General features: G+C 48.5%; 1 protein-coding gene across 3 annotated transcripts in view; it reads right to left on the reverse strand.

Annotated features, from left to right (window-relative positions):
• The window catches only part of EXOC4 (exocyst complex component 4), a 318,257-nt gene that overhangs the window by 10,716 nt on the left and 284,925 nt on the right, over positions 1–22,616 (reverse strand). For all 3 annotated transcript variants that reach the window (XM_072918507.1, XM_072918496.1, XM_072918499.1), the window contains 3 exons: positions 16,903–17,044; positions 13,621–13,799; positions 12,203–12,362 (listed from right to left, as the gene is read on the reverse strand). In XM_072918507.1, the coding sequence (XP_072774608.1) occupies positions 12,203–12,362; positions 13,621–13,799; positions 16,903–17,044 (481 nt within the window). The remainder of the gene's footprint in view (positions 1–12,202; positions 12,363–13,620; positions 13,800–16,902; positions 17,045–22,616) is intronic.

Raw genomic sequence — 22,616 nt, forward strand, 5'->3', positions numbered from 1 at the left:
GGATGGTGGAGTAGTTCAGAGCCATCAAAAGCACAGCAATTCTCTGAACTGCTTTTCATCTCCTCCCAGAGACTGCACAAAACCTCCAGGCTCTCCAAAGGACTCTGATGTGAGAGCTGAACGTGGAGTTTTCCGTAGTAATTTATTCATTTATCGACCTCCCGCAATTCCCATTTGAGAATTTCCCGAGGCACTTTGGAGACACTGCATCCAGAACTTCTCTGTTCTCTCAAAGGCTGCTTTGAGGGTGAGAAGGACCAAGAACCCCACCATGGTCCCCTCCAACCTGATCCATTCTGTGACTACGGAGCCAGAGGGGATCTCCTTGTGTGTCCAGCGGGGTGGATCCAACCTGACAACAGCCACCCCACAAAATCATGGAATCACAGAATCGTTCAGGTTGGAAAAGCCCTTTGAGATCATCCAGTCCAACCATTCCCAGCACTGCCAAGGCCACCACTGACCATGTCTCCAGATGTCACATCCACATGGCTTTCAATCCCTCCAGGGATGGGTATTCCAGCCCTGCCCTTCTTTGGTTGAAGAGATTTTTCCTCGTAGTGATGCTCCTTGAGTAACCAATCCCAGATTCCACCCCTGAAAGCCCCTCCAGGGACTAAAAGCACATTTTCCTGATAATTCCCAAAATCTGCACATTCTCCATGAAGGAATACTGAATTTCCCCCAGTTCCTCACTTTTAACAGATGGCAGAAAAATTCACCTATTTCCCATGTTGGGCTGGGCTTAGGAAAACAAGGAAAACTGAATCCTATTTAAAAAGCCATATTTTATATCTTGCTTCTTCCCAATCCAAGCTGTTCCCCACCAAAGCATCAAACTTGCTCTTATTTGCATTTCTTTCCTTCTCCTCTTTGTTTTTCCACACATGACAACATGGAATCAGTGTTTGATTTACGACTTCTGTAGAAGATCTACTTGAGAGACCCATTTCACCTTTAGGTGTTAATGCACCTCTGTGACGTGAGGTGGCAGCTGAATTTTAAGAGTTTCTCTATGATTTGAGCTCAAATCTGGAATACAAATTATAAAAGACAAGGGGAGCTTTACAGCCTTCAGTAAAATTGGAGTAAGACGTGATACGTTGCACATAATTTCCTGAATATATCTAAATGTTGACATAATCATACGTGCGTGTATTCAATGCAGTGCTCTGGATGTAATTATTCAAATATCTCCCTAAAAAATAAGAATTGAGGCATTTGGACTTTATCTGAATGTGTGGATTCCTCCTGGCTACGAGGCCCAGGTTCATCAGAGGACAGATTTAATTGCTACATCAGAGTTTGTGTGTTGATATTCGACATCTGACGCGCGAAAGTTCAGGGACGCCAATCAGGCACGGTGCAGATGCCACTCTGCAAAATGTTCTCAGACAGTCTCCATCTGTCAGATATGGTAATCCCTGCTCCCCATCAATAATTCACCTCCTTCACTCCACGTTTCCTGAATTTGAGTCAGAATTTTTAATGTCAGCCCCAGCAGAGGCTCCACCTTGGATAGACGGTGTTGCCTGATCTGCATTCCCCGCTCATTCCTGCCCCGGAGCCCCTCGCCTTTGGCACTTCAAGAATAATTTCTCAGTCTGTTTGGGCGGGTTTTTTTGGGTTTTTTGGGGTTTTTTTACTGCAAAAACCACAGCTCTCTCCTTTTGGGCCGTCTCATCTCACTCAAGGGTGGAAGTCAGAGGGTAGTTATGGCAATTACATCGAAATCCAGCTTCATGGATCACGCCTTTCCTGGGAAAGCTCCTGGGGAGCACCATGGGGAAGGCTGAATCCCCCAAATAAGATTTTTCTGCACAGTTGAAGAGGGAGGAAAGGGGAGCAAGGGAGGGAAGAAGATGATGTGGAGCTGTTCCTCCATGGGTCAGAAAATGCTGAGGGGCAGCTTGTCCCCAGCTGACTCCATGGAGCCCATAAAATCTTGGTGACATCCCAAACTGTTTGCAGCCTTAAATCCTTAAAGAGAATTAATTAAAAAAAAAAGATGGAAAGCAACTTTTTACACAGGCCACAGATAGTGGCAGGACAAAAGGAAAAATTTAAACTAAAAGAGGTGAGATTTGGATTAGGTTTTAGGAGGAAAGGGTTTATTGTGAGGGTGGTGAGGCACTTGGAGCACCCTGGGATAGGGAAAGGTGGATGAAACTGGATGGGCTTTAGGGTCTCTTCCAACCCAAACCATTCCATGATTCTGTGATCCCAGAGCCAGGAGATGGCTGATTGTTGAGAACATTCCCTGTCATGAGTGCAAATCCCCCCTATAATCATCAATCAATCCTTCAGCACCAGGAAGGTCCCCAGTGCCCCCAGCAGCAGCAGCCCCAGCTCTCAGCATTTGAAAGGTGGAAAAACCATCCTGGGACTTTTTTTTTGGGAATAAACCCTGAGGATAAGATGTGATAGCTGGGAATGTGACAGATCCCACCACTGGAATGATCAGCACATCCCCAGGCATGGATCCTCAGCAGAAGGTGAAGGATGACACTCCTGCAGAACACATCTGGTGGAAATGCTTATTTAGGATTATTTAGGTTCACTAGCTGAATGTGTGGCTTTGCACCTGCATTCACCACCAGCCCTGAGCTGGCTAAAACCTCCAAGCCAGACCAAAAATCAATGAATTAAAGATCTTGTTGATTAAAGAGTAATTAACTATAGAGGAAATGGGGGAATGTATCTCAACCTGCCAAAATTCAAGTGTCCAGTGCAACCAGTTCACCACCACGGTCACCACTAACCCTTATCCCCAGGTGCCACATCCACATGGTTTTGAACTCTTCCAAGGGATGGTGACTCCATCACTGCCATGGGCAGCTGTGCCAGTGCTTTATAACCCTTTCTGGGGAAAAAAATATTCCTAAACCCAGTCCAGACCTCCCTCAAAGACTGACTTAAAGAGCTGGAACCCTGCTGTTGCTGGGCTACACCTGCTGCCATCCCTGCTCTACCCCAATGCTGTGTCATGGCTTGAGCCTGTTGGTCCTGTCAGTTCTGCTACTCCTGTCCTTTCCTCAGTTTCCCTTTTCCCTCTTCTATCCCACCAGGAATTGGCCTTGGGACCCCTTCCCTTTTCCCTTCCCTTCCCATTTCTCTTCCTTTTTCCCTTCTCTCACCTTGCAAACCCTGTGCCCAGACCTGGCCATGTCCTCAGTGTCCCTTTGTGTCCCAACACAGAATTTTCCTCCCTCCCAGCCATTCCCTGCCCGCTCCCACCCCTTCCAAAGGGTCACATTTGTGATTCCAGCAGCTGGGAAAGCTTCACTCCTGCCTTACCCTAATGAAGAGAGAGGAGAGCATGGTGGCAGCTGTGACTGCAGAACGCGGGGAAGTGACGAGCAGTGACTCCAGCAGCACCAGCCAGCCCTGGGATCAGCAATTCCCGAGCTGATAAGGGGCTCTGAGGCTCTGCAGGTCCTAATGAGATCTGACTGACAGGGCAAAGCAATCTGCTGGGAAGATGCTGCCTCCTGTGAAAAAGGCAGGACGTTTTTCCTAATTGCTGCCATTTGCAGGTGGGAGCCAGGCAATAGAGATGCCTCTCCAGCTGACAATCCCATATTTACCTTTCCTTCAGCTGCAGACAAACGCCTGGGATGGCTCCTCCTGACACACTGATGGTTCTTCCTTTTATTTTTTATTTTGTCCTCACTTTTTTTTGTGTGTGTCACACAAATTCCCTTCTTAAATAATCTGTCCTTTCCCTTAAAGCTGCTTGTTGGGAATTTCATCAGAAACTCCCAGAACAGGATCCAGCACAGAAACCACCTTTAAGCACGGGAGAAAAAAGCAGTTTCTAACCCAAATAGGAGATCCAAGGTCCTATGGGAGAGCTCAGACATGGGGTTCACATTCCCATACACCCACAGTGGGATCTGTTCCCATGGGATGGCTCTGGATGTTTGCTCAAGCTCAGTCTGAGGGTTGGGCTCTTCTCCCATGCTGACAAAACAAGAGGGAACAACCTCAAGTTCCAGGAGATGTTTAAGTTGGGTGTCAGGGAAAGTTTCTTCCCCAAAAGGGTTTTCCAGCCTTGGTGGAGTCCCCATGCCTGGAGGGATTTCAGAGCTGTGTGGATGTGGCACTTGGGGACAGCTCAGGGGTGGCCTTGGCAGTGACAGGTAAAGGATTGGGCTCGATGATCTTAGAGGGCTTTTCCAACCCAAATGATTCCCTGATTCCAAACAAAGATGATCCACTGAAGCCCATTCCTTGTGCTGGGAGGTGCCACTCTTGGCTACTCCAAAGCAAAAAAAACCCTTTTAATTAAGGAAAACCAATGTAATTCCCTCTTCTTCCTTGCCTGGATTCCACTGAATCCCATTTCCAGTTCCACTGGATCCCATTTCCATCCCTGCACGCTGCTGCCTCTGCTGTCTCCAGCCCAACTCCTCGTGTTTTGCTCGATGGGATTTCCAGAGCTTGGAGCTGTGGAAGTGCAGGGAATCAGGGGAAGGTCCTTGGATGGGACAGAGAGGAGAGGATTTGCTGGAATGTTCCTACAGAAGTTTTAGGGCAAGCCCACAAAGCTGCTCTCTGTGCACACAAAATCCAAAATCCTGCTAAAGCCAGTGGTGGATCCACACAGAGAGGCTTTACCTGGACCTAAAAATGAGCTTTCACACTCAACCTCATATTTCTGTGGGATGAAAAACTCTGCAGAACCTGGACACCGTCTGGATCTGCAGTTTTGGCCTCCTGATCCAGACTTTAGACCTGGTCTAAGACTCTGCAGCCTGGGGGGGGCCTGTGGGGAAAGCCCTGTGGCCTCTTCCCAGCCAAAACCTCTTCCCAACAAAATGTCTTCTGTGTTTCCTGTGGAAAATGAAGTGCAGGGAGAAACTGAAGTCCCCTGCAAGGCTGGGAACTGGCAGAACCCCTTGTCCCACCCCTTGAACCCCACCCAACGTGTCCTGGGTGGGTTTCCCAAGGATCCAGAGTCTGTGGAGAGCTCATCCCACCCCACTGCTGACCATGGACCGCGTTGGTTTTCTCCCTATTTTGGTGCCACCACCCACAACCCAAATTCTGTGCAAATAAGCAAATATTGACGAGTTCTCCACGATTTCCCAGAGATGATGATAGTGGCCACCAGGACTGACAGGTCCAGGATGTGCTTTCAAACCCTGGCCTGAAAAAAACAATGCCCACCTCACATTCCACAGGCCTGGATAAACAAAATGATCCAATTCCAGCTGGGCAAGCAGAGTTTCCTGAACTCAGACCTCCTATTAAAGCACTTCTACATTGGCTGGTGGCAAAGCATCGTCACCGAGGCCAAAATCACTAAAGGTGGAAAATAAGAAGGAAAAAACTTCCAGCAAGAAAAATCCCTTGCCTTTAATTACCATTAGCAATGCAGCATGACAGAGGGAGATAAACACACAGGCACCTACACAAATAAGGAGCTTGGGAACACAAAGTAATTACTTTGATTTTTTTTTTTCTCCCCCCTCCACAGACATTCAAAACTTATTAGTCTCCAGAAAGCACATATCAGCAAAAGACTGTCACCTCGGGGATAAATGAGGGATTTGTTTGTAACTCATTTCCAGGAGAATATGTCCTGATGGTTTTAAGGCAGAGGAGGAACGTGCTCCTCTGGCCAAAACAGACTTCTTAAAAATGTTTATTCCCACTTTCCCTGGAAATGGGAACGCCAGGTTTCTGCTGGCTGAGAAGTTCACCCCATTGATTGTTTCTCTAACACGCCACGAAGCGAGTGAGGAAAAGTCAATGAAGCCTCTCTGTTTTTCAGTCCATTTCCAGTTTAGGAAAATTGAATTAATCTCTTTACTCGGAGCAGCTCAGACATCCCCGTCCAGGCAATGAAAATCATTGCAGAGGCCACCAAACCCTCTCTCTTTAAAGGTTACAGAGCGAAGATTAAAAGCGCCTCGGGGAAGGGATGAAAAGCCTGATCAAAATAAAACATTGAGTCAACACTGAGCAGGACTGGTGCCTTGCAGAGCCTGCTGATGTTTTCAGATGATTCCTTCTGGCTCTTGGAGTGATCCCCAAGGAGAATGGGTGCTCTGTGACCTCCCACATCCAGGGGAGAGGAGTGCTGTGTGAATTTAGCCTCTAATCCACTTACTCTGGGGTTGCTACGGGGTGTAAAGCCTCAAGGGTTGTCCTGGGGAGGAATATTTGAGGGCAGCCCTGAGGAGAAGGACTGAGCACATCCATGGAGAAGAGCAGGGTTTCCTCAGAGCAGAGTCACATCTTCCAAAGTCTCCAAAATATTCCAAAATCTCCTCTCCATCCTGTGCTGAGAAATTTCAGCAAAGGACTTGGCCACGCCCCAGCTTCCAGGAGCTCCTGAAGGACAGGAAAAGCTGGAAGTTTGGGAAACCTGAAAAGGCCAAAGGATCTGGGGAAGGGACCAGGAAAAGCTGAGGGAGCTGGGAAGGGGCTGAGCTGGAAAAAAGGAGGCTCAGGGGGGACCTTGTGGCTCTGCACAAGTCCCTGCCAGGAGGGGACAGTCGGGGGGTCGGGCTGTGCTCCAGGGAACGGACAGGAGGAGAGGGAATGGCCTCAGGATGAGCCAGGGGAGGATTTTGGGAAAATCCCTTCCCAAAAAGGCTGCCCAGGGCAGTGCTGGAGTCCCCATTCCTGGAGAGGTTTAAAATCCATGTGGATGTGGCACTTGGGGACGTGGAGCACCGGTGGCCTTGGCAGTGCTGCACTCAATGATCTTAGAGGGCTTCTCCAACCCAAACAATTCCATGATTCCAAATGTCCTGAAAGCAGGGAGGCACCCCAAGGAATGCTCTGAAGGCACAGATTGGTGCCATCCTAAAACCCCTGGCAGCTGCAGATTTAACTGGGAATGAAACCCATGGATGGGTGATTTGCTCCGGGAATTTCAACAATCCCATAAAAAGGTGGATCCCTGGGATGCCCCCATCTGGGGAAGGGACACACAGGGACCCTCTGATCCCCTAAATCCCCCCTGGGAAGCAGAAGGAGGAAGGTGAGGATGAAGCCATCAAGCTGAGGGATGGTTTTTAATGCTCTGCGATCGGGATTTTTGGTTAATGCAGTGCAAATGCTAATTACAGCTAATTAAACCTGCACTGAGATCAAAGCTCAGCGGAAACTACAGGGGGGAGCAAACAAGGCGGAAAAGAAAGGGACAGAAAATACGGATTTTGTTGTAAGCCAGTCCTTAATTGAAAACGAAAGCAGCTTTGTTAATTAAAAGCTGCAAGCCCAAACGAGGACACGCTCCAGACACAGGAGCCCAATCCGTGATGGAGACAGCACAACTTTCCCACAGTCAGCAGAGGGAAGCTTTTCCTCCAGAGCCTGCTCTGGCCCTCATCCCCTGGAGGGAAGGGACTTCCTGGCATGCAGACTGTGAAGATTTGGGGATTTTTACCTTTCACAACTCAGCTATGAAGTGGGGGAATAGAGTGCCCTGTGTCTACTCAGCTAAATGTGGAGTTTACTCAAACTGAATCATCTTAAACACCCCAAATTCAGACCTGGCTTGAGGGCAGCCCCAAGGAGAACATCTGAGATACTTCCCTCACCCACAGGCAGCAGGGAATCATCTCAGGAGCTCTGCAGGGACACCTGGCTCTGAACAAAGGGATCCAGGTCAGGATTTGCTGGACCTGATGCTCTCCACATACAAATCGAGCTCAAAGATGGCTCTCAGAGGAGGATTCCCTCCACCCTCAGGAACCTGGGCACCCAGGCACCACCACAGTATTTATGGAGAGTAAAATCAGACAGAGAAATGAGATTTGGCAATGAAAAGTCTTCCTGCAGAGCACGGGGATGACGGAATGCTTTCCTTTCCCTCGGCAGCTCCCAGCAGATGGCAGCAGGTCATTGCTGATCCCTGCAGCCTGGGACGGCTTTGTGCAGCAGGGAACAGCACAAATCTGGGGATAATCCAACAAAAAACCGCCCCATTCTGGCGGGACAGGAGCCCTGAGCGCCGAGGATGCAAAACTGGCAGCACAGCCCTGGTACCCAGCCCGGGTCTGACGTGGGGTTGATAAAAGCTCAAGCTCCAGCTGCATCCTCCATCCTAAACCTTCCTCCATCCTCCATCCTCCACCTTCCCATCCTCCATCCTAAACCTTCCTCCATCCTCCATCCTAAACCTTCCTCCATCCTCCATCCTCCACCTTCCCATCCTCCCCTTGCACAGGATCCTGGAATGGTTTGGGTGAGAAGGGACTTTGAGGATCATCCAGTGCCACCCCGTGCCACTGTCAGGGACACATGGACATCTTCCAGGGTGCTCCAAGCCCTGTCCAACCTGTCCTTGGAAAAAAAAAAAGGGTTTTGAGTGATGGGAGCTTTCCCCAGCCCCACTGAGGGGCTGGAGCAGGTCCAGAATCAGGGACAGGAGGAGAGGGAATGGCCTCAGGCTGGGCCAGGGGGGATTTTGGGGAAATTCCTTCTCCATATGAGTTGTTAAACATTGGAAGGAGATGCCCAGGGAGCTTTGGATGCCCATACCCCTGGAAATGTCCTAGCCAATACCCCTGGAAATGTCCCAGCCAATACCCCTGGAATGTCCCAGCCAATATCTCTGGAATGTCCCAGCCAATACCCCTGGAATGTCCCAGCCAATATCCCTGGAATGTCCCAGCCAATATCCCTGGAATGTCCCAGCCAATATCCCTGGAATGTCCCAGCCAATACCCCTGGAATGTCCCAGCCAATATCCCTGGAATGTCCCAGCCAATACCCCTGGAAATGTCCCTGGAAATGTCCCAGCCAATACCCCTGGTATTGTCATCAACATCAGGAAAAGATTCTGGTCCCTGCAGGAGGGGGAACAACTGGAATGGCAGCAGGAGGAAAGCTCCAACTCACTCCAGGGGTGTTCCCACCCCTGGATCCCTCTGCTGCCACCACCTGAGGCAGGAGGAGACTGAGAGCCAGGGACAATGACAGCACTGCTCAGAAACCTTCATTTCCGAGGTCACAGTGACACTTGTTAGAGAAAATGTTCCCATTTCATCCCTGCTCTCTCTGTTCCCTTTGCAACCACCTCAGTTCACTCTCCAGAACACTCAGTGCTAACACTTGGATGACTCAGAAAGTTGCTTTTTTTTTTTCACTGATTTTTTTATTTGAGGCTGAGTCTGAAGCAGAATCCTCACCCTTTGTGACTGCCTCTGGTGAAATCTTCATAAATTCTCAGAGAATTTTGGGTGGGGATAGAGGGAGAGGAGGAAAGAAGACACAAGGGGAAGGACCTGAGTAGGAATTCAGATTTGAAGCTTTTTTCCCTTTCGTGCCACAAATCTAATTCTGGGTGTGAAACTCTGGTAATTTGGAGGTATTTGGAAGTCATGCTCAGTCCCTGACTTTGCAGCACATGCCTGGATATTCCACAGGGAGAAAATCCTGCTTTTTCCTTAATAAAGCAGTGGAAGCCCCAACAACCTCCTGCATTTCTGCTGGCCTAGATATTGAACACACACAGGAGTGAAAAACCTATTAATATTTGCAGGAAATTTAGCAAATGCCACAAATCCTTTGTGACACCTCAGCAGTCAGAACCAGCCTTTCTCTTGGTGGAAAAACTCACACCACTTGGCAATTTAATTTTTTTTTTCCAGTGGAAACATGCTCCAGCTCTGCCCTGTGATGCTCTGCTGAGACTTTCCCTGCCTTGAACTGAGAATCTGAAAGCAAAACTCATTTAAAACACATTTTCCCCTTGCCATGGGACTGCTCCCAAAGCAGCAAATGCTGCTGTTGTCACCTGCAGGTTTACAGAGCTTTGGAAAAAATGGGATTTAAACAGCAAAAGCCTCACCAGGACCAACAAGTGTTACCTGGGCTTGCTGAGAATTCTCCACATGATTTTGGCTTCAGAGGAGAAAGGGTTTCCCCTTCCAGCTTCCCTGGCTGGGATTTCTACTGCCTGAAGTCACTGAGCAGAGGAGAAAGAGATGCCCAGGGTTCTCAGAGGCCTCTAAAAAGCCTTGAAGACCATATCAGAAGTGATAAATAAAAAAAAAAGCAAAAAATCAAAATCACAACGCTCAGGAAAACCTTAAAAAACTTTTGGTCCTTTCTCAACTGGTCTGGTTTTTCCCACCAACTGATTTCAAACAGGTTCACTTGGAGACAAGGGACCTGCTCCAGAATTCAGATTTAAGGCATGGAGAGAGGGGCTGTGTGGAGATTGATTGTTAATTGTGGCTAATTGCTGCTGGAAACCTCAGGGTCATGGACACAGAAATATCCAGGTAGGGCTGGGAGCCTCCTGCCCCACTCACAACCTCCAGTTCCCTGGAGAAGTGAAGCAGGGAGGGAATTTATCCCTGGATTTCTCCATCAGCTCTGCCACTGCTCCTGTACATAAAATAAAATAAAAAAATCTACTTTATCTTGGAAAAAAAAGGCCAAACTGAGAGTTATCCACTGCACAGAGCATTTACAGATTCCTGCCTGAGCCGTATCACAGAGGCACAAATCACTTTTATCCCAGCCTGATGTTGTTTTATGCTTTCTGGAGGGGAGCTGTTATGTTTATTTAATCGTTTGAGTAGATCTGGGTACCGTGGAGTCCCTGGGGTGACGTGAGAACCTCGCTCAGGTGATTGTGAATTCAGGTGAGCAGGGCAGGGCTTGGATGCACCAGAGCCTCGTTTATGTCAAAGGAGAATCTGGGTAATAAACATTTAAACATTCAGGAGTCCTCTGAAGAACTAAACAATCAAACAGAGCATGGAATTACACCCCAGAAGAAAAGAGGGAAGTGATGAAGCTGTGAAAGGAATAAAATAAATGTTGCTGAATTGATTTGATGGGAAGAATTCTGCACAAAGCTGATGTGGCAGGGTGGGGGTCAGGCTCTGCCCCCAAGGAACAAGGGACAGGACACAAGGAAATGGCCTCAAATCATGCCAGAGGAGGTTAGGGTTGGATATCAGGAAAATTCTTTCCCTACAGGACAGTCATTCAAGAAAGAAAATATTACATTTGGGAAGTTTATTCCTTGCAGAGTTTCTAATGGCTCTTCCTCCCTCCCCCTCCTGCAGGCCTCAGCATCCACCACTTCCCCATGCCAATGCTGACCTGAAGAAATGAATTCAGTGATGATCCATGCCCAGAAAAGATCCCAAACTCAGTCACACTCCTCATCCAGGGAGTTCCGACCTCCCTCTGAATTCAGCCTCCAGCAGCAGTGGCCAAGCGATGGCACCAAGAGTTTGTGGTGGGTCAGATCCAAGTTTCACACAAACCTCTCTCGTTTGACCCCATTCCTCCATTTCCAAGTTCCAGACCTTTCCTCTGGCAGCTCCTGGGCTCAGCTGTCCCCTCCTGACCTGGACAGGATCAGCTGAGGAGCTCCCTGAGTCCAGCTGCCAAAACCACTGCTCAGGGCTCGCCTTCACCTGCTTATCCCTCAATCTTTGAGTGAAGAAACCCCAGAATGTGGGAGAGGTTTGCATGGGGTCTGTCACACCCAGTTTTGGGGTTATTTTGGGTTTATTTTGCTGTTCCTGCTATTTCGAGGTAACAGAACTCGAGGGAGATGTCCCTTCAAGCCAACCTGGATCTGGTGACCCTGAGCCTTCAACAAACCAAAATATTTCTCACCTGGGAATAAATCCAAGCCCCAGTTTCATCCTGTTTAAATTCTACCCACCACCTTTGGAAACTTTTCCCTGCTTGGGTTTTGGTCTTGGAGAAGCCCCAAGGAAGCGCCAACAACTATTTTGAGGTAACAGAACTCGAGGGAGATGTCCCTTCAAGTCAACCTGGATCTGGTGACCCTGAGCCTTCAACAAACCAAAATATTTCTCACCTGGGAATAAATCCAAGCCCCAGTTTCATCCTGTTTAAATTCTACCCACCACCTTTGGAAACTTTTCCCTGCTTGGGTTTTGGTCTTGGAGAAGCCCCAAGGAAGCGCCAACAAGCGCAGACACTTTGTTGGGACCTCACATCAGCCTCAACTGATCCACCTTTGGATTTGATGACCTTGGAGATCTTCCCAAACCTTAACAACCCCCCCGATTCCATGACTCCACGTCCCTCTGAACGCTGTCCAACCAAAGGAAAGCCAAAATTGCCACCAGCACCTCCAGTGGTTGAACTTGCCGCTCGCCTGGGCCACCTGAGGCTTTTGGAAGGAGCCACCTCAGCTCCTGTGGGCACCAGGAGAGCGACAAAGGCCGAGGTTTGCGCTCACCTGGCGAAGTCCAGGTCGGCCTCCCGGGACATGGTGATGTTGGTCAGGTTCTGCTGCAGGATGAAGATGTTCCTGCACATCTTCTTGATGCCCGACTCGCTGATGCGCTTGAAGTAGTGAGCGCCGTTGATGAGGATGCAGGAGATGAGGTGGCCCAAGCCTGCGAGGGGGGAAGAGATTTAGTGCCAATAATTCATGGTAAAAACCCCAAAGTGAGCACTGTTAAGTGGTGCCTGGGAGCTGGATCAAGGGATAATTGGATTTTACCTGGAAACCCTCAGTAACCTTCATGGTGCAGTTTAGGATTTTGACCTCCTTAGTAAAAACACAAAACTGCCCCAAAACTTAAGAGCTGTGTTATCACAACCACTGATCTTTAGTGAGGCTTTGCATAATGTCCCTTCCAGTCTCTCTCCCTGTCTGGGCAGAGCAATGGGTCATGCAGCTCCTGTAAAACCACAGGATTTTTATTTTTATCCAGGGTGGGGCTTTCCCTGTTTCTCTTGGTAAATTCAGTCTCCAGGAGCAGGAATGAGCAGCATTCCAATGCCCCTGATGTACAACCCCTCTCTGATCAGTCCTGAACAGTTTCCTGGGTCTGAAGGATGTCAGAAGGGCACAGCTGGGGGCTAAGGCACCCCCAAAACGATGCATCCACTCGTGCCACATTATAAAGAGCAAGAACCCAGCCTGATTTACACTGCTCAGGTCTGGGCAAGCCCAGAGGGCAATTAAAAGTTTAAATCAAGGATTTAGTTCATGTACAGGGAGCCAGTGTGGGAAATCTGTAAATCCCAGACCCGGGTTTAAGAGGTGCCTGTGCTTAAGGAGGACCATGAGTATGAATTTAAACTTCCACAGGATGTGAATGGTCCCCATGGCTCTGTGTGGAGTCATTTCCCTCTTCTTGAACAAACAGGGAATCACAGAATCCCAGGATGGTTTGGGTGGGAGGGGACCTTAAATCCCATACAGTTCCAATCCCATGGCAGGGACACCTCCCACTGTCCCAGGCTGCTCCAGCCCCAGTGTCCAGCCTGGCCTTGGACATTCCAGGGATCCAGGGGCAGCCCCAGCTGCTCTGGCAATCCCAGCCCAGCCAGGAATTCCTCATTCCCAAGATCCCATCCATGGCTGCCCTCTGGCAGTGGGAGCCATTCCCTGTGTCCTGTCCCTGCAGGCCTTGTCCCCAGTCCCTCTGCAGCTCTCCTGGAGCCCCTGGAATGTTCTGGAAGCTCTCCCTGGATCCTCCTCCTCTCCAGCAGAGCTCCCCCAGCTCTCCCACGTGGTTCTCACTCATCGATGCTCTGTAGGTGACAGCAGCACCTCAGTCTGCTTCACCCCTGAAAGGAACCCCGTGGAGCTTTGGGATGAGAATGGAAAACCCTTTATGGAGGAAAGCTTTGGAAGTGCCTGACCTTCGAAGATGTACTGGAACTTGTGCTGCTGCAGGCTGGCACTCATGGCCTCCTCGATGGCGCTGATGTCCTTGTTGAGCCGCACCACCAGCGGGTCGTAGTCCATGCTCTCCACGTTGGCCACGATGGCATAATTCCCTTGTTTGGCCAGAGGGATCAGGTAGTGGAAGCAGTGAACCCTGTGAGGCACGAGGGAGGGACATCACAATGCAACAACCCCCACTTTAAAGTATTTTAGGGATGCAAAGTGGTTTTTCCCTTCCTCAAGCTGGTGAAAAAGTAACTTGGTGAGATGGGTGGTGATGTCTGTGTTAAAGGCATCCTCCTCTGGTCGTTGTCCCATCTTCAGGGATGGATCCAACAGATCCTTGGTGACAGATCTGACCTCCATCATCTGGCTGAATTTTCCCAAGATTCCCCAACTTCCCGTACAATACCAGTTCTCCAACAAGAAACCCTTCCATGGAAACCTCATAAAAGGGATAACTGGCAGGACCAGCGAGCCAGGGCTCATGGAATGACCATTAAAATTCCATTATTGTGCCTATTCCCAAGCACTTCACACTACTGCAACTCCTTCCTCTTCACCAATGTGCTCAACCATCATCCTTCCATGGAAGGAGAAATTCCATCCCAACTTTACCCCCTCCATGGAAGGAGAAATTCCATGCACTTAAATCCCAACTTGCCCCCCTCCATGAAAGGAGAAACTCCAGTTTAATCCCCTCTTAGGACTCTGCAAAAAAACTGTAATTAAATTGTTTCTCTCAAAGCCAGAGAGGAAAGTGTCCAGAAAAATCCACAGCAGAGCTCCTTCTGCTTTCGTAGTCACTCAGGAGGAACAGGGTTGGGTTCTACTTGCACCAGGAGAGGTTTAGGTTGGATTTTAGGAAAAATTCCTTCATGGAAAGGGTTGTCCAGCCCTGCACAGGCTGCCTAGGGCAGGGGTGGAGTCCCCATCCCTGGAAGGATTTAAAGCCATGTGGATGTGGCACTTGGGGACAGGGTCAGTGGTGCCCTTGGCAGAGCTGGGAATGGTTGGACCTCATGATCTTAAAGGTTGTTTTCCAACCTAAATGATTCCATCATTCTGAAATTTATCTGCCAGGGGAACAAATCAAAGCCTGAGGGAGAATCCCTGAAATTTGGGGCATAAGTCAGGGTCAGCACATGGGGATAGGAAGCTCAGAGTGCCCCAAAGCTGTGACAGAGATGCCCTGGCTTCCATATTCCCTGGAAAACACCCTTGAGGTGACCATCACAAGCAAGTCCAGTTTAGGGTAATCCCCAGCATAAAAACATCTTAAATATAATTTTATATATTGTTTATATTATATTTATATTTTTTAATGAAAATGCTGTAACAGACATTAAGTAGTCTAAAATTTAATGGTTATTCCAACAAAAGCTGCTTCTGTTCCCAGTCTGGATGGGGCTTGGAGCAACCTGGGATGGGGGAAGGTGTCCCTGCCCATGGCACTGGATGATCTTTAAGGTCCTTTCCAACCCAACCCTTGCCAGGATTGTAGGATGTGATTCCATGGCTTGGTGAATGATCTGAGTGTGCCAAATGTCTCCTTTAAGGAAACACATCCAAATCCAAGGAGCAGGATCTCAGTGACCTCTGGGGCATGTCCAGGGGCACTGGAGGAGGAGAAGACAACACCAACCTGCATCTGGAATGAACGGGGTCTCTGAGGCAGGAGGAAGTCAGAGGATAATTGTTTGGAATTCCCAAAATTCCTGGTGAATTCAAGGAGACAATTCCCAAATTCCTGGCTGTTTTGGTGTCTCCTCAGGTTGCACCTGCAGCAGCCAGAGGTGGGATAAATTCCCAGGCTCTTCCCAAATGTGTCCCTCGAACCACAGGGATTCTGTGGATGGATTCCCACTGTGGACAGATCCAGGGAATGGGTGCAGGATCAGAGAATCCTGCTAGGAACAGGTTCTCTGCTACTGCAGGTGGTTGGAAATGCAGAGTGAGGGATCCAGGGAAGCTCCCACCCTGCTGGGGTTCTCCTGATGTCAGCACCTCTCCTCAGTCCCTTCCACCCTTTGGACATGGTGACGTGGTTTGGTCAATTCACAGCTCCAAACCTGGCTCCTGTTGGAAGCCCTGGAGGAGCTGGGCAATGCTCTGCCCTAAATTACAGCAGAATTTATCCCTTGATAAATTCCCTTGGAATTTATCCCTGAATTCCATTCTAGGGATTTTTTGCTTAACCCAAATGTGACAAAAAGCCACAGAGGCCAGAAACCCATCGCATGAGTCTGGGTTACTTCAGCCCAGCTGAAAAACTGCTCCATTTCCATCCTTCCACCACCTTTTCCTCAAATCCTCCCAAGCCCAGCAGGTGATGGATGGCAGGATGAAGGAGTGCTGACAAGAATTAATGTGGATTTTTTTTTTCAGAGCTCCACGCCGACTCCAGCGGAGCACACGGGGACACGACGTGGCTTGGCATGCGTCACCAAAGAACAAACTGATGATCCATCAAATCTCTGACATTCCCCTTCTATCTGATGCCTCAGAGCCAAGGGAAGCAATGAGAATACACCAGGCCTAAACAGTTCTCCAGGGAAAAGCATCTTCTCATGCCTGGAGTGGGCAGCTGGCAGCCTGAAGAAAGGGATTTGCTGCCTTTGACCTTTGCATGTGAAGGCAGAGACTTCATGAAATTACCCAGCCCTTAAAACAATCCAGCTGCTTCCCCTGTTCCTGTTACTGTCTGAAAAAGTAGGAGGAGAAGCTCCTATTTGCAATCCCAAAAAAAACCCCCACCAAACTGTGGAGACACCTGTTAGATGGTGAAAACACCATTGTGTTCTTTTGGAGGGACAAAGTCCCTGAAAATCACATTTTTCCTGGTCTCTGAACCACAATCTTGGAATCTCAGAGTGGATTGGGTTGGAGGGACCTGCAAGATCATCCAGTGCCACAAGGGCAGGGACACCTCCCACTATCCCAGGCTGCTCCAAGCCCTGTCCAGCCTGGCCTTGGACACTTAGGGGCAGCCCCAGCTGCTCTGGTAGGGCCTCACCACACCAACATTAAGGAATTTCGTCCTAAATTCTCTTTTAGTTAAGATACAAACCTCCCTAGGAAATTTCACTTTTGGTACCCTGCCTCCATCCCACATTTGGCCACCCACAATTTGGACATCTGGGGTTCCTGGACTAACCTTTGATGCTATTGTGGACAAGTTTATTTGTCTCCTCTGGACACGATCTTCACCTCAGCCTTCCAAGATCCCACTCCATCCCCAAATCCCAGGTTTTTACCTGACTTCCAAGTGCAGCACCAGCAGGCAGCGATCGGCCATCTCCTGGAAGGACCTGGCCAGCTCACTCAGGCTCTGCAGGATCTGCTCGGATGCAGGGAGGTGTTCCAGGCTGCCATGGCTGTCCTGGCCTGGGGACGTGGCTGCCAAGAGAGAAGAGTTAAATTTGGAACGTTCTCCATCCCATCCAGAGCCTCCTGTGTGCTCCCATCCCAGCTCTGGGTGTTCCTTCTGCCTCTGATTCAGGAGTGGATCAAGAAGCAAAGTGCTCCTGCAATGGGTTGAACCCCCAGGTGGATCTGAGGGGTTTCACCAACCACCAGGAGACATTTTCCTGGGAAGAGACTGCTCTGGGCTGAGAATTCCTGTGGCTGCAGAGTCCAGGAGTGTTTATCTCCCTCTGGGAGCCAAGGCATCCACAGGTGGGAGGGTCCTTTTTGGTCACCACAGTGTCCCTCAGGTGAGTCCCCATTGCTTCAGAGGAGCCTTGCTTTGGTTTTGTTCCTTAAGCACAACTCTTGGCCAGTTAAAAGCAATGAAACCACAGGCAACATGCTCATGGATCATTTCCTTCCCACTGAGACCACCTTGAAAAAAACTTCTGGGATTTTATCCCAGCCATGAGTGCAGGTCTAACTCCATAACTTCATCCCTTGGGGCACTAAAAAGGAATTGAACCACAGGCAACACCCATGAGCTGCTCATGGATGGTTTCCTTCCCACTGAGACCACCTTGAAAAACCTTCTGGGATTTTACCCCAGCCACCAGAGCAGCTCCAACTCCATCACTTCACCCCTTGTATTCTATCCCAGGGCTGAGCCCTGAACCTCCTCAATTAAATAATGGGATTGTGAAGAAATCTCCTGGATCTCCAAGCCCCATCCCCACAATCCCTGTGTCCCATGGCCTCAAGCAGAGATTCCTGTGCCATATAAATGATTTCTACCCTTGCTGGCTCCTTCAAAACACTTCTGTAACAGGGAAGGTAAAGTTTGGGACTGAATTTCTAGCCTAACCTTATTCACTGATGGTTTATATTTGCTTCTTAACATCGCAACATTATTCTTTTCCCTCATGGAGTTCTCCATCAATCACAGGATCATTTTCTCCAGGCTGAGCCCCTTTCCCACCTCCCTCAGCTGCTCCAGACCCTTCCCAGATCCAACACAGCCCTGCACAGGGAGGATCTGTGCATTCCCAAGGAGCTGCTGACAATCAAATTCCATTTGGAGTGATGCTGATTTAAAGAAATATGACTTTTGTACAGCCACAACCCTGCTTTGGGAGGGGAACTTTGGATTAAACACTAAAAACAATCAGCCTAAAATTATACCCTCAGACCCAGCCTGAAAAGAGAAAAAAACCAAAAAAGCAAAATGAGGGGATAAAAACCCCAATTGTTTTTTGTGCAAAACAAATTAAAGCAGAGGTGACTAAACAGGATGGAATTGTACAATTAAGTGTGGAAATCACAGAATGTGGAAGTAGATTTTTGATGCCCAGAGGAGCTGGAGCTGTCCCTGGATCCCTGGAAGTGTCCAAGGCCAGGCTGGACAGGGCTTGGAGCAGCCTGGGACAGTGGAAGGTTGGAATGAGATGATCCTTGAGGTCCCTTCCCTTCCCATTCCATGAATAAACTCCAGGAATTAACTCCAGGAATTAACTCCAGGAATTAACTCCAGGAATTAACTCCAGGAATTAACCCCTCTCAGCAACTCCTGAGGTCACAGCAAAATTCAGGAAGTAATTTTTTTTGAACCAAGGAACACCGAGAAATTCCCAGCCTGGCAAATACTGCTGGAAATGATGAGCTGGCCTGGGGTGTGAAAGGGGAATAAAGAGGGAAATGAGGGTGACAATCCAGTCTGGATGGGGTGGGAATGATGAGGATTCCCCTTCCCTGAGACTCCTCCCAGCCCCTCTCTGCTCACTGAGCTCTGTCCCACCAAGAAAATTAAATTATCAGCGAGGGGGTGAGGGGCTGATTTACACAACCTCTAAATCCAGATTATCCCAGGACTCTCAGGAGGCACTTGGGGGGAGCTGTTTGTCCTCCAAGTGACCCTGGAGGGTGGCAGGACTCCAGCTCAGGGTCAGGTTTAGGGATACCTGCTGACAGGAAAGCAGAAAACCCCACCTGTACCATGCATAAAAAACATAATTTTTTTAAGCCCCAAAATCCTGCATTTTGAGAAGTTTTTATCCTCCTGGAGATGCCCTTGGTGCAGGAATCATCTCTGTTTAGCAGAGCCAGCTCTGTCTGGAGATGCCACCCTGGAAGTGCTGGAGATGGATGGAGCCATCACAGAAAAGCAGGAGTCAGCTCCTTCCTGCTGCAGGCAGATGCACACACCATTTTTCTCCTCTCCACAATTCACTTGCAGCACTTTAAGTGAAGCTGTAATTATATTTGTCAGTGGAGATAAGGGGAGGAGGGAGATGGGCACAATCTGCTCCCTGTTTAAAGCACTCAAATCCTTCTGGGGCCCCCTGGCAGGGAGGAGGCTCAGGTGGGGTTTTTGTGGGGGGTGAATCTGAATTTCTCCTGTGTTTTTTTGGCTTTTGGAGCTCAAAGGAAGCCTTTCAGAGCCCATCAATTTTCCTTTCTTCTCTGGACATCCAGAAGAGAAAAATCCCATTCTTTTAAGTCTCACTCCAGATAGTTTTACTCCATCATCCTTGGCAGCACGAAGCCAACAAATGAGGTGGAGCAGCAAAAAATAATCAGAGCCTAAATTATTGAAGGGCTTTGAGTAGAAAATGCCCATTTGGAGCTGGCTGTGGAGTTGGGCATCTCTTTGGGCAAAAGGCTGAGCCTTCCTGTGGCTGTGGATCCACCACACTCTGAAAAAGAGAGGGATCTCTGCTGAAATGCTGGGAAAAGGGGGAAAAAAACCTGGAATCCTGGCAAAACAGACCAGCCATCCAATTCTTCTTCCCCTTCTCCTCCTTCCTAACCCATTTCCACTCAGCTGAGCATCAGCCCACCTGGCCACCACAAGCCCCTGGCCAATGTCCTGCTCCAGTGGCCCCTGTCATCCTGGAGCCTTGAATTTGAAGGTGAATTTTCCATGCTGCTGGATAAAAATCCCAGTTTTGTTCGGGATTTCTCCTCCCTGGCTGAAATCACAGCCGAGTCCTCTCCCTCAGAGGAAAAGGAATGTTTCATTTCAGCAAAACTGAGAAAATGAACTCAGCACAGGCCTTGTCACCCGGATTTCTGTCACTCTGCAGTTCCACTGCTGGCAGGTTGAAAATGGATGGATGCAGACTTCCAGACCTCTGGAATATTGAACAAAACCCCCTGGAGCCACTCAGGTGTCAGCAGAGTGACCACTGCCACATCCCAGGGCTTTAACAGCACCTGGAGCAAATTCAAATCAAGGAGACAAACCTGAACCTGAGGAAGTGTGGGAATCCAGAGTTTCCCTCTGGCTGCCCTGGCAGGTCTGGGACCCTGGCAGGGGTCAGGAACCCCCCTGGACAGAGCCCCCAGAGACACTGTCTGTGATCTCTGTCCATGAAAAAGAGTTTTCAATCTTACAGGATGAATTACCAGCTCTGAGTGTTTGATATCAGTAATAATTAAGTGTGGCACGGGTGCAAAAGTAAAATTTTAGGATTCTAGATAAGGGGTCCAAAGGGCACAAGATGGAGAAAATTGGGTGTGTCTTGTCCTTTTTCTCCTTCTTCATGCCCTCCATGTTTCACTGTGGTGTTGGCATTTTTCTGTTGGTTCAGGCTGGGGACACACTGTCCAACGTAGGTGACAGATATTGGCACGTTATTGTAAATCCAGCACAGGTAGTTTGTGGTATTTAATGTTTGTACCATCCCACTGAGGGCAGAGCCCCACACGCTGCCCTGCAGGACAGAGCTGCGGCAGGGCAGCAGAACATGTTAGAGATAAACAGAATAAACAACCTTGAAACCAGCACAGATTAATTACAACTTCTTCTTTGGCAGTGGGGCTGACAGACAGAGAATTTCTACAATTTTGGGATCATCAATACCACAGATTCCAACAAGGAAGGAACCTCCAAAATGCTCAGGGTTTGCACAGCGTTCCCGAATTTCCTCTATGGGGGAAAGGAAAGGCTCACAGAGACATTTTACAGCTCTGCTGGGGGAAAATCCCTCTACTTTGGGACTGAGATGCAGCAAGAAACTCCTGCTGAATTTAAGGACCAATTCACAGCTCCTTAAATTTGAATTTTTCCCTCCTTTTTTCTCCAGAAGAGGCAACTCCAAAAAACACAGGGAAAAGGGAATTTGTCACTGGGTAGGTGCTGGGTTAAGCCTTTGGAGAGTCAGGGTTAACTCTTCTCTCTGCTGGAGACTTTCCTGGGGATCTCAGGCACCACTTTTGCTTTCAGTGCTTGAGTTCCCAGCAGGTGAAAACCTGGATAATGAGATTTTATCCATCACTGCCATTCTAGCAGGGCCTCCTTGTTCCCACAGCTTTTAGCACCATGAGGAGATGACACCACAAGGACACAAAATCGCTACTAAAACACCTTCAAAAAGGAGAATATCTGGTATTTCAAGGAAAAAGCTTTGAGTGAAGCCAAGCAGAATTGGAGATGTGATTATTTTTTAAAGGAGTAGGGTGTGAACATCGGATCCAACATCAAGCACTTATTTCAGAGCGATTTCTGCCAGGAAACCTCTGACTTCCACACCCAAAAAGCATAAAAAAATCTTAATTTAAAAATATTTCACTATTTAAAAGCCACCTCTGTGTTAAGGCATGGTCTGTCCCTCTGGGACTCAGCTGGGAAAGGGAAAGGTGCTGCTGGTGAGGGGACAGGAATGTCACCAAGGTGCCCATGCCCCACCAAAAAGGGACTTTGAGGTACAGATCAGTCACTGCCTTCTTCTAAATTGCTCCATTTGGGAATTCCTGCTCTCTAGGAAAGGACTGTAAAGAGCCATAAAAGCTGGAGCTGGATTTTGATTTTGATTTTCCCACAGGATTCATTTCAGAGTGATGGGAATTCAGGATGCAAAGCTGGATTTTGAGGTTGACATCTTCCCTGTGCTTCTTCTCTGAGGTGTGAATATTTGGGCCTCATAGATATTAACAAATACTTCAACTATTCACCCAGATATTATTGCTTTTTACCTAAATTGTTCTCTTTTGTAGGGATTAAATCCAGGTAAATTAAACACTCAAAGGAATGATTTCCCCCAAGACTTCCAAGATCATGGGATGGAAGGAACCAAGAATGTTGGGAGGGAACTTTAAAGGCCATCAGTCCAAACTTCAAGGCATCTGGCACCTCACACCTGGATTTGGGATGTCTAAATTGTCCAAATTCCCAGCATTTTACTGGGAATTCACCTTTTACACGGATCTGTGTCAAGGGCACTCACTGGTGCCAAAGGGATGATGCTACACTTGTAGGACAAACAGAAACGAAGAGGAAACGAGCTCAGGGACAGCTGCTCATTAATAAATCTCCGAGCAAATTTCCACTAATGAGTCCTGTTTTCTCAGAGAAAAATCAGGGATGCGCTGGAGGAAACTTAAGGATTTCCCATTCCAAATCTCCTCGAGCTTCTGACAGGGACACAGGGAAGGGAAAAAAAAAAAAAAAAAAAAAGCAAGAAAGAAGGAAAAGGAAAGCAAGAAGACAAAAATGAAGGGATGGCATTGAGAACTTCCTGTGAGCTTAAAATCCAAGTGCAGGAGAAGGGGCATGTCGGAATCT

The sequence above is a fragment of the Taeniopygia guttata genome, chromosome 1A (assembly GCF_048771995.1).
Source record: "Taeniopygia guttata chromosome 1A, bTaeGut7.mat, whole genome shotgun sequence".
Taxonomy (NCBI): Eukaryota; Metazoa; Chordata; class Aves; order Passeriformes; family Estrildidae; genus Taeniopygia; species Taeniopygia guttata.